Source organism: Phascolarctos cinereus, unplaced genomic scaffold (genome assembly GCF_003287225.1).
Source record: "Phascolarctos cinereus isolate Bilbo 61053 unplaced genomic scaffold, phaCin_HiC Scaffold_9;HRSCAF=440, whole genome shotgun sequence".
Taxonomy (NCBI): Eukaryota; Metazoa; Chordata; class Mammalia; order Diprotodontia; family Phascolarctidae; genus Phascolarctos; species Phascolarctos cinereus.
Window position 1 is genome coordinate 249,507,375 of NW_027556402.1, and position 12,720 is coordinate 249,520,094.

The following is a 12,720-nucleotide window of genomic DNA, read 5'->3' on the forward strand; positions in this document are numbered from 1 at the left end:
TCACAGAGAGAACATTTTCTTCTTGATGAGTTTCTTTAGGGTTCCTTTAATGTCCTTATTCCTTAAGCTGTAAATAAAGGGGTTGACCATGGGGGTTACCACAATAAAGAGCACAGCTCCAATCTTCTCATTGTTGGCTGACTGGCAGAGGAGGGCAGGAAATAAACTCCAATGATTGTCCCATAGAAGAGTGTCACCACTGAAAGGTGGGAGCCACAAGTGGAGAAGGCTTTCCATTTTCCTTCAGCAGGTGAGATTTTCAGGACAGTGAAGACAATGCAGATGTAAGAAAAGAGGATAAGTCCAAAAGGAACTGCAATAACAGATGAACCTAAGAAGAGCATGACTAGCTGATTGATGACTGTATCTGAGCAGGAAAGGTGGAGCAGAGGGGCCAGGTCACAGAAAAAATGAGGGATGGTGTTGGCATCACAGAAGTTCAACTGGTCCAGCAGAAGGGTGTGAGTCAGGGCAACAAGGTTGCTGAGAACCCAGGAGGTGGCCATCAGCAGAGCACAGAGTCTGGGTCTCATGACTGTGACGTAGCTCAAGGGGGAACATATAGCCACAAACCGGTCATAGGCCATCACCCCCAAGAGGAAGTTGTCAATGACAACAGATACAATGGAAAAATACATCTGTGTGACACACTTCCCAAAGGAGATGGATTGCCTCTTGGTCTGGATGTTCACCAGCATCTTAGGGACTGAGGTGGAGATGCAGGAAATGTCAGCCAAGGACAAGTTAGCAAGGAAGATATACATGGGGGTGTGAAGGCAAGAGTCCAGACTGATGGCCAGGATGGTGAGCAGATTCCCAACCACTGTCACCAAGTACATGCCCAGAAAGAGGACAAAGAGAAGTTGCTGTTGCTCAAGCTCTTCAGAAAGTCCCAGAAGGAGGAATTCAGAGACCTTGGTTTGGTTTCCTTGGTATATATCTCCAACAGTTGTAGGCCTGAGGGAATAAAAATGGATTGACAAAGAAAACCACTGGAAATTTTCTATCATTTAATAGGCTTGGATACATAGGGTTAATGCTTCAGGCAGCTAGGTGCTACAGTAAAGAAAGCATTGGGCCTGGAGCCAGGAAGACCTGAGTTCAAATTTAGCCTCAGATACTTACTAGCTTGGAGGACCCTGAGCAAGTCACTTAACCTCTCTCTGCCTCAGTTTCCTCAACCTTAAAATGGGCATAATAACAGTACCTACTTCCTAGAGTTGTTAGAATCAAATGAGATATTTGTGAAGTACTTAGCACAGTGCCTGGGACATAGGAGGTACTTAATAAATGTGTCCTTCCTTCCTTCCTTCCCTCCTATTTCATGCGAATGTCAGTGACTAGGATTTTGATACCAGCCAGATGGAGGACCTAGGTAATATGGCATTTGTGAAGTGGTCAGAAATCATAGCCCATTCTTCCAATGAGATAACCTTTTCTTTTTTTCTCTCAAAGTGATCCTAGCCTACATTAGAATGTTTCTTTAAAAAGAAATGTAAGAGAGTATTCTTGGTAGATGGTGGAGTAGGTCAGAAAGCTTTTGGCTCTTTAAATTTCATCTACAAAAAAAAAGACAGAACACCACCTCAGAATAGCAGAAATAAACACTGGGTAAAGCAGTTGTCCTCTTAAGATAATTTGAGAAGACTTCAGGAAAGACTTGACCTTCAGGGGCAGAGGTCTGGCCTGAGTGAAATGCAAACACCTGCAGTCTGACTCTGCAGAATCAACCAATGACAACCTCTGGTTGCAGCTGGATTGAAAGGTAGCCTCAGCCTTAGAAACTTTCATCTCACATACAGTGTGGGGGTCAGAAGGCTGAAGAGGAAAAGATCTAAAGACCTTCCACTGTGAAGGGATGCTAAGCACAGCTGTGCTGACCAGACACATCCCAAGCTGTGGCTGCGGAGGAGAAGGAGCTAGCACATGCTTAGTGAGTGCAATAGCAAGGGGGCAGAGGACTTTCAGGAGAGCAGGGCCTCTGGTTTCAAAGTTCCAGGGCAGAGAGGACAGCTGTAGTTTGTAGCCACTGGAGGGACCACAGGGAGCATGATCATTTGCAGGACAGTGTGGCTGGGGGCCCTAACCATAGCTTAGGAGTAGCGAGGAGAGCCCAAGGTTGGGTCCTGAGAGAGGACTCAGAAAATAACAGTAAGAAGGACCTGAGACTTGGGAGATTATTCCCCATATCTCAGGACTATGACTTGATTACACTGATAGACACTAAAAACAAAATAAAACAATAAATAAAGAAATAAAAATGAGTAGGCAAAGGAGAAAGAACCCAACCATTGATAGTAACTATGGGGGTAGAGAAAATCTGGGTTCATATTCAGAGGAAGATATTGGAGCTAAAAAAGCCACTCCTTTTTCAATGAGAAAGGTCAAATGGTCCCAAACACAAAAAGATAACTCAAAAAGGACTTTAAAAATCAAATAACAGAGATCAAGGGAAAATTAGAAAAAAAAATAAGAGCAATCCAAGAAAATCAAAAAAATTATGAAAAGAAAGTCAACCACCTAGAAACAGAGAATCAAAAACTTAAGGAAGAAAATAATTCCTTGAAAACTATAATTGGGCAAGGGGAAGAGAATGATGTTCTAAGACACCAAGAAATCATAAAACAAAATCAAAAGAAGGGAAAAACAGAAGAGAAAGTGAAGCATTTCATCAGAAAAAGAACCAATCTGGAGAACAGATCAAGGAGAAATAATGTAAGAATAGTTAGACTGCCTGAAAATTATGATTAAAAAAGGAATCTTAATACAATGTAACAAGAAATTATCAAGGAAAATTGTCCTCAAGTTCTAGAACAAGAAGGCAAAGTAGAAATAGAAAAATCCACTTATCACCACCCGAAAGATATCCAAGGAGGAAAGCTTACAGGAATATCATAGCCAAATTTTAAAACTTTGGCTCAGGTTAAGGAGAAACTTTGGAAACAAAAAGAAAAAAAAATTAAATATAATGGAGCGAAAAATAAGGATTACAGAAGACCTAGCAACTACTACATTGAAGGACTCTAAGTCTTGGAATACTATATTCCTTAGCATAAAAGAGCTGGAGTAATGATCAAGGGTACCTTACCCAGCCAAATTAAGTAGAACCCTGAATCTTTTAAAAAAAAGGACATTTAAGGAACTCAAGGACTTTCAGGATTTTGTGACAAAACCCCAAAAATTAAGGGAAAATTTGACATATAACATCCAGGAGAAATATAAAGTAAACATTAAAGACCAATTATAAGGGACTCAATAAGGTCAAAATATTTACTTCATATGTGCGAAAATATTAACAATACTCTTATGATTGTCATCATTATTTGGGTAGTTGGAAAAAAGGTGTAGGCTGAGCTGAGTATGATGGGGTGATTTAAAAAAATAAAACTGTAGGGAGAGTTAAAAAGGAGTAATTATCTCATACAAATGAGACATAAAAAGAAAAATTGATACAGAAGAAGCTAGTAGAGGTAGTGCTGGAGCCAAATTCTCATCAGGAATGGGTTAAAGATCTAGAAGGGTGTATATGTATGTAGAAGGGTATAAAAGTCTTCTAAATTCAGAAAGAAATGAGGGCAAGGGGATAGAGTGAAGGAAGATAAGGGAGAGACTCTTAGAGAAGTGGTTAGGTTAAAGAAGAGAAGAGCAAGGTAGGAGGTAGAAGTAAAGAAGAGCGAAGACAGATAGGGTAAATAGGGTGAGAAGCATAGTGAGGAAAAATAGGAAGGAAGAAAATACACAACAAATAATTGTAGCTTAGAATGTGAATGGGATGAATTTACCCATAAAACGGAAACAGCAAATTAAAAAATTGAATTCAACAATATGTTTCTTTCAGGAAACATAAAAATGAGAGATACACACACAGATAAATAAAGTAAAAGGTAGGAGTAGAATTTAGTATGTAAAAAAAGCAGGGATAGTAATCATGATCTCAGAGAAAGTTAAAGTTAAAATAGATTTAATTAAAAGTGAAAAATAGAGAAATTACACCACATGTTAGCAATATTATTCAATATTGTTTTAGAGCAGTTAAAATACTTATTATAAAATACTTGAGTGTATATCTACCAAAACAGACAAAGGAACTATATGAACATAAAACACTTTTTATATAAACTCAGATCTAAATGATTGAAGTTATATTTATTGTTCATGGGTAGGTAAAACCATTATAATTTTAAAATTACAATTTACTTAACTGATCTACTTATTCAATATCATCCCGATTAAATTACTAAAAAATATTTTGCTGAGTTAGAAAAAATAATAATAACATTCATTTGGAAGAACAAAAGGTCAGGAACTCCAAAGAAACCAGGGGAAAAAGAAGTAAAGGAAGTAGATTCAGCAGTATCAGATCTTAAACTACATTGTAAGATGAGAGCATTGTTGAATTGTAAAAAGGATAATATTGATTATTTTAAGTTAAAATTTTCTTATATAAATAAAACCTATGTAGCCAAGAACAGAAGGAATGCAGAAAATTGGGGAAAAAAACTTTCATAGACAATTTCTCAGATAGGATGTGTTTAGGTTGGAATATTGCTGTGGAAATGATGAGCTGGTTGATTTAGAAAAACATGGAAAGTCTTGCCTTCTGAAGGAAGATGCTATCCATCTTCACAGAAACAGATGATAGGAGGAGATAAGCATAGCATGGACTTACATATATGTGCAGGAGTGTGTATGTGTATATATGTGTATGTTTGTGGATATCTATGTATATCTATGTATGTCTATATATCTATATCTATATCTATCATCTATATCTATATCTATATCTATATCTATATCTATATCTATATCTATATCTATATCTATATCTATATCTATATCTATATCTATCTATCTATCTATCTACACACATGTACATATTTAATTATAGCCTTATTTAGGGGAGGGGAAAAATAAAGTAAAAAGTGCACAGTAAAGAACAAAAGAAAACCAATGAGGAAGCAAGGAAAAGCTGGGCAGCTCTGAAAACAGTGTTTAGTATTTATTATATAGGTTTTCTTGAAATTGAAATTTATTGTTTTATATTGAATTCTCTCTTATGGTCTGCTGTGCACATGGCAATGTTTCTTTTTTCTTTCCTCATTTTGTATTTAAGTTTAAAATAAAACAAATTGCAAGAAAAACCAAAACAAATGTAAGCTTCTGTTGCCTCCCTTGTAATGTATGATGTTGGGTTTAGGTGATCTCCATGGTCTCCTTCTGCTCTGAAAATAAATGAAAATAAATCCCTGCAGTTCTCTGTTCTTTGATCTAAGATTCTTTCCAGAACTGGTGTTCTGAGTTGTGTGGTCTATGATTTCTTCAAGGTGAAATTGTATATTCAATGTTCTAAGATCTTTCCCATCACTGACATTCTATATTATTTATTCTAATGCCCTGTCCAGTTCTGGTATTCCAAGTTCTATGTTCTAAGGGTTTTTCTAACAATAATCTTCTTCCTCATTCTCAGGTTCCTCTCATCCCAGATATGGTGCATTCTTTTCTTAAAGTTATTTCTAGCTCTGATATTCTGTGTTCTTTGCTCTAACATCCTTTCCATCTCAGACATTCAATGTTCTTTGTTTCAATATCCCTCTCATTCCAGGCATTCGAAGTTCTTTGCTTTAAGGTCCCTCCCAGCCCTGACAGTCTATGTTTTTTATTCTAATTTCCCTCCTGGCTCTGATGTTCTATGGTTTTTTTGTTGTTAAAAGGTTCCTCTTATCTCAGACATTCTATGTTGTATTTTAAGATCTGCCTTGCTCTCCTATAATGTTTGTTTTCAAGTCCGTTAATAGTTACCATCATTATTATTAGTTTAAACTATCTAATATATAACAGACCTATCAAGATCCCCACTCTTAACAAACGCAGAGACAAAGCAGGTAATCTCTTCCAATAGCAGAAGAGATAATTCTGGGCAATAAAGGGTGAGACCCTAAGACAGGGGGCGAAGAGAGGGTTGAGGATCACTCTAGGAGTATACATCCTTCCTCACATTCATATAAGGGTTATAGTTTATATGGCATTTCTTTATTACAAGTTCAATTGTACCCACCCATTTTACACAAGAAGCTGAGATCAAGTGATGGAAAGTGACTTGACCAAGGTCATGCTGCTACTGAGTGGCAAAACCAGAGCGTTTCAGGGCTGAAAGGGACCTCAGAGGCCAGATAGTCTAACCCTGGGCAGCAATCTGCTCTACAATCTCCCTACTGAGAGATCACTCAGCTTCCACTGGAAAACCTTTATTGAAGGGGAATTCATCAGCTTTCAATGCAGCACATTGGTATACTTCTGGGTGTTAGAACATTTTTCATTATATAGAATAGAAGCTCACCTCTTGACAATTGTTACCCATTTTTCCTCATTCTGTCCTCTAGAGCCAAGTAGAACAAGTCTAATTTATCTCCCAAAAAAGGGCAGCCCTTCAAGACTGATATCATGTTTTCCTTAAGTCTTGTTGGGCTAAATATTCATAGTAGATTCAGGAATGAAACTAAGGTCTTCTGTCGCTAGGCCCAGAACTCCTAGACCTTCTCCATTGTCTGATGGAATAATATAGCCCATGGAGATCAAAGGCAGTTCATAAGCTGTATTTGGTAATGGAAAATAAAGGAATGTGCTTTGATTTCTAATTCCTGTGGTTCAGAAAGTGCTTCTGGGAAATAAGGTGAGTTAGAGGAATGGAGACTATAGCATAAAAAGATCCAGTGAATGAACTGGGAATGTCTTAGCCTGGAAAAGAGAAGTCTGGAGAGGATATGAGGAAGCTAGGAATTGATAGGAGACATTGGATAATAGAATCAAGTGTTCAAAAGTTTTCAACAGGTTACAACATTGAAATGAATGTAATAAAGTAAATAAGGTCTTACATTTTAATTAAACAAAAATAAACTTTCCAAGTACATGATGGTGGACAGGGGAGGCATGAATAGCCAGCAGAGATTCTTGTTCACAGGTGTAGGACTTTGTACATAATTTCAGATTTTGGATGCATCGATCAGTTTTGCTGATTTTTTCTCTTTTCTTCTTAATTTTCTTTTATTTTTTAAAAAAATATTTATTGCCTGGGATGGCTCTCTCAGAGAAGGATGTGGGGGGAAATCTAGGCAATATAAAAACAAAAGACATCAATACAAATTTATTTAAAAGCAAAGCAAAGTATTCAGGACTTAAGGAGTTGACAGTCTTGCTGTACTTTGCCCTTGTCAGATGACATATGGAATGTTGTGCTCAGTTCTGGGAGTCTTGTTTTAGGAAGATTTTTGATTCACTGGGGAGTGTTTATAAGATGGCAAAACAGGATGGTGGAGGGCCTCAAGATCATGTCATGTATGGATTAGTTGAAAGAACTGGAGATGATTAGCTTAGCCAAGAGACTATTGTGGGGACTACATGATAATCATCGACATGTATTTGAAAGGCTAGCATGGGGAAGGGGGGTCAGACGTGTTACACTTGTCCCTAGAGGGAAGAACTACGAACAATGGATGGAAGATGCACCAGGGCAAGCTTAAGGTTGATGTTGGGTGAAATGTATGAACCATGACAGTGATTCAACAATGCAATGGGCTGTCTCAGGAGATAGCAAGTTCTTCCTCATGAGAAGTCCACCAGGAAAGGTGGGATGGCCATTTGTCTGGGTTGCTGTAGGTAGAATTGATCCTCAATATCAAATGTACCATCTTCCTTGCTCATCTTCCTTGAAGCTTTGGTATGATGTGCTTAAACACAGTGGCCCATTTTAAGCATCACCTGAAGTAGTGGAAGGAATAATGGGGAGGAAGGGCACTGATGCTTAAGAGGGACACCAGGAGGCATAGGAAAGTATTTCCAAGAAGGATATTTTTCTTAAAGGATGGCAATAATGAAAATGGGATGGCAGTATTAGAAAAGAAAGCTAAAGAGAGGCATAGAGTGAAATCCGCAGAATTGGCATATGAGGAAGCAGTGCAAGGTAAATGTGAACATCACATAAAAATAGAAGCATTAGAAGACAGTTGGAGTAAGGAGGCAGAGTAGACAGTGTCTATGAAGAAATGAATGCAGGACATGGAATTTTCAGAAGGCGATAGAGAAAACCAACATAAAATATAGAGGGATTAGGGGAACTCTGCTTGAGAGAGCCAGCGGCAGCAGCAGCTCACTTTTCCACAGCGTCGTAGTTTACAACGGACTAACTCCTAACATTCTCCTTATGTGGACGCTATTGTCAATCAATCGACAAGTAGTAGTTAAGTGCCCACTATGTGCCAGGCACTCTGCTAGGCACTGGGGTACAAAGAATGAGACTATCCCTGCTCTCAATAGCTTTACATTCTATCAGGGAGAATCTGTGTACATATGTAAATAAATGCAGAATAAAAATAAAGAGAAAACACAAGATAGTTAGGAGGAGGATACTAGCAGCTGGGAAGGACACAGGAAAGGCTCCCTGTTGAAGGTGGTTCAATGGTATGTTTTGAAGAAAGAGAGATCCTGTGAGCTAGAGGGGAAGAAAGAATGAATTCCAGGCATGCGGAAATGGCCCGTACAAAATCAGGGAGACAGGAAACAAGCTGACGCGTGTGAAGGAAAGAGAGACGGCCACTTTGGCTGGATCATAGAGTGTGGAAAGGGGAGTAATTTGTAATAAGGCTGAAAGCTAGGATGCAGTCAGGTTGGGGAGGGCTTTAAAAGCCCAACAGGGTTTACATTTGAGCATAGAGGAAAAAGAAAGCCACTGGAGTTGATTGAATTGGAAAGTGCCATGGTTATATCTGTGCTAAGGAAAATTACATTGCCATCTGCATATAGAAAAGGCTGTAGTGGAGAGAGACTTGAGGCAGGAAGACCAATTAAGAGGCCACTTCAATAGTCTAGCTGAGAGGTAACTAGGTAGTGACTGGTGACTAGAGAGTTTTACCACCCCTGTTCTATTTATGAGGATGCCGAAGCTAAAGCAAGGGTGGGGGACCTGTGGCCCTCTAGGTCCTCAAGTGCAGACCTTTGGCTGAATCCAAACTTCACAGAGCAAATGCCCTTAATAAAAGGATTTGTTTTGTAAAACTTGGACTCAGTCAAAAGGCTGCATCCAAGGGCATAGAAGGCCACATGTGGCCTCGAGGCAGCAGATTCCTCACCCCTAAGCTAGAGAGACGAAATGACTTATTTTGGTCATTCAACCACTAAGTATTTGAGGTGGGATTTGAACCCAGACCTTCTTAACTCTTACTCTATTTGCTATGCCCCACTGTTTTCTTTCAGTATTTGCTTAAAATGTTTGATCAGCTAGTGAAGGAATGATTTTACTGACTGGAAGAAACTAGAGGAGGCACTTTCACAGTCCAGACTTGAAGAGTAAGATTGGGATTTGGAGGGAGCCCAGATTGGACTGGCTTGGGAATGGACTATATGCATCTTTGAGTGAGAATCTCCTATCTCCTCCAGTACCCTGAGTCATATTTCCAGTTGTCCCTGAGGAGAGTGATCTTTTCTGTCTGATGATCAAAGCTGATGGAAAACGTAGAAACACCTTACCTTTAAATGATGAGACATTCTCAGCAAGGCCCTATCTAGAGACTCAGGATTCTTCCCGGATATAACACAGCAGAAGTGAAGTTAGTGGCTGTGAGGATCCTTGAGAAGACCTGGAATGGCTTAATTCTTCGGTCACTAGATGTGAAAGAGTAGATGAATGTGGAGGAATATGTCTGGTTTATTCACTGGGCTCTTAGACCTCTGGGAGCAGATCCCTGAACATCTCATTATAGGAAAACTCAGAAACCCTCCCATCCAGTCCTCCTGAGTCATATTCTCTGATGGGATGGATAGGGGTAGTTAGGAATGGTTTTCTCCTCTGAATCTCTTTCTAACATTTATCATCTGGGCCATTCACATGGGGCATACCACTAGCTACCTACTCTTGCTATTTCCACATGTAGATTTCTTCTTAATAGGACTATGTAGTCAAATGGCAAAGATTTACCCTGTAACCTTCCCCAAGAGGATTGTGCCATCTTTTTACATAGCTCTCATAACACTGGGCTCATAGCAAAATCATAGAACTTGGAGATGGAAGGGAACCTAGATATTGTCCAGTCCAACTATCTTTTTTTATACTTGAAGAAGGATTTTCCATGAGATCACCCAGACAATAAATAGCAGATATGAAATTAAAGCCTGGATCTTCTAGCCTCAAATCCAGTACTGATGCCTCTTACAGAACTGAAGTAATTCAAGTGCAATATTAGGTATCACTAGCATTAGCTATCACTTTCTCCCTTCTAATCAGGAAATAGCCCAGTTGGAATTCCTTAGATTGTAAGCTCCTGGAAGGCAGGGACTGTGTTTAACCTGTTTTTGTATCTCCAGCATTTAGCATAGTGCCTAGGATTTAGTACGTGCTTAACAAATGTGTATTGATTGAAATCCTCAAGAACAATGCTTACTGCGCTGGCTTGGAGGTGAGACTTTCATCTTTAGTCCCACCTAGCTCTCTCCCTCCCTTCAAGTAAATGAAGTAAAATTTCATTTCTGGGACCTGTGCTCACATCCTTGGAGACACCATTGCTCCATGAAATATCTAAGTGAGCCCTAAGATCAAACTTCCTAGCTCTAGTTGGGAAAGTTCTAGGTTCATTCACAAAACTAAACTATGACTTGATAGCCCCCCAAAAGGTCTTTTAACCTCTCAACCAGAACTCCAATATCCTGGTATAGATGGTCTGGAATTCTCAGTACTATCCTCTCATACACACTCTGAACTCTGCAGACTATGGAAACAAATTCTTCCATAAAAAGAGGGTCAGGCTTACAAAATTCCCTCAGATATCTCATCAGTACCTAGAAAGCTGAAGAGATTTTTTGAAGTGGAGGTGGTACCATTTGTGTATGTCCAGGAGAATGTAAGCTTCTTGTAGGTGGGAACTAATTCATTTTTCTTTGTATTCACAAGACCTGGTACTGGACTATGCATGGTCATGCATGCAAACAATAGTTACTTAATATATTCTTGCTGATTTCCACGGAATTGAATTATATTTTTCCAAATGACAGTCATTTCTTATTATACCGTGATTTATCATAGAATCCTCTTTTGTAACAAAGAATTTCAGAGTTCACGAAGGGGGAAGTGGAACACTTATAGCTGATGGGAAGACAAAGAATATAAGTATTTCTTTGTGTAACTGATGTGGTGTGGAGAAAGTTGATCATGGGAATTGGATTGACTGAGAAGTTAGAATATTTGAGGGAGCATCCAGAAGTAGTCCTCTAGTATGAGGGCAGGAGATGGAGAGGAAAGAGACTGCATGTGAGCCTTGCACTGAACTCATTGCACAAGGAAGGAGCACGCTTTGGAGCAGGGTGTCAAAAGATAAATGTCAACAGGAGCTAAATTAGGTAACAGATTGGACCTCAAAGGAAACTGTTGCTTAGTAAAGTGATAGAGGTAGAGTGAGGAAGTGGTAGTAAGGAGCAGGTAGAATTTCTACTCCCTACAGTGACCCATGAACTGGGCAATATGAAAAAAAGTGTAGTCAGTACTGGGAAAGGTAGGAGGGAATGAGAAGTCGTGTCTAAGTAAAGGATAGGTGATGGAAGGGGTGAGAAAGGAATAGATTTAATATGGAAGGAAGATGGTAATCATGGAGCAGTTGTATCAGAGAGCACAGTGCAAGGGGCACACAGATCTGGAGTTGAGCGGAATGTCAGGTGGTGGTGGTGTTATGACTGAGGTGGATAGAAATGAGAGAGTGATGAGTTGAGGATAGAGAATAGGGTTTGTACAGCAGCAGCCAGGGGCACAGACTGACTGGAATGAGGCAGTATTAGGGGCTTGGAGTATGCTAACCAATGAGAAGTGAGTCTAGGCAGAGTATCAGTGATTGGAAAGAGATCCACTGAGGGAAGCATGAAATTAATTCAAAGGCCTCCCTTGAAGTTCAACATTTTGTGAGGTGGAGATGCATCTTGTGAGATGCAAGGAGGCCAATCTTACAGGGGCAGGAGCAAGCTGAGGTAAGAGAAACCAGTTAAGAGGCAGGTGTGTCTTGCTTATCTTAGAGAAGACTTTGAGGGAAGTAGATGGACGATGTCTTGTCTCCAATGGGTAGCCCTGGTGCTGGAGATGGTCTTGGGGCATGAAGTATAGGAGGCAGTACGTGCTAGAGCTAGTGGTGGGACAGGAGGGTCAGATTGGAAACTTCATGCATGAGGGAAGCAGGGATTAGGTTTCCAGACCAATGGTGGGCCTGGAAGGGAAACCTTCAACTGAATGATATTGTGTATTTTTAGAACTTGGGTTCTGAGCAATTTGCATATTGCCTGGTGATTCCTGCATCTGGAAGAGCCTGGGGACATGTAGCTCTGTGATTTATGCTTTATTGTATATTACTTATCTTTTTAATTGACTATATATCAATAATTTCATAATCTTTTAATAGGAGTAAAACTGAACATACACAAATGAACATTTGTTAGTTTCAGTGGGAGAGAGATTCCACTGTGCCAAAGTGTTGTGACTTGTATCAATTCAAATACTGAAACTTCTGTAGGAAAGAGATAGGGGTTTGCCAGAGGTGTAGGCTGAGAGCTGATTCAGATTCAATAGTCCATATGTGCTAGGTAGCAAGCTGGCGCTTGGTGTGATCAACCAGAGAGGTGGAGCTGGGGCACAGATCATCAATCTTCTAAGAATTGTAGAGAGCTTGGCATTTCTCCTGCCATTCCATGCAGCAG

The 12,720-nt window shown here is 39.6% G+C and overlaps 1 protein-coding gene across 1 annotated transcript in view; it reads right to left on the reverse strand.

Annotated features, from left to right (window-relative positions):
- LOC110199595 (olfactory receptor 1S1-like) overlaps positions 1-12,720 on the reverse strand; it is a 30,199-nt gene continuing 17,479 nt past the window's right edge. The window contains 2 exon segments of the mRNA XM_020974464.2: positions 1-140; positions 143-957. Coding sequence (XP_020830123.2) covers positions 1-140; positions 143-957 — 955 coding nt within the window.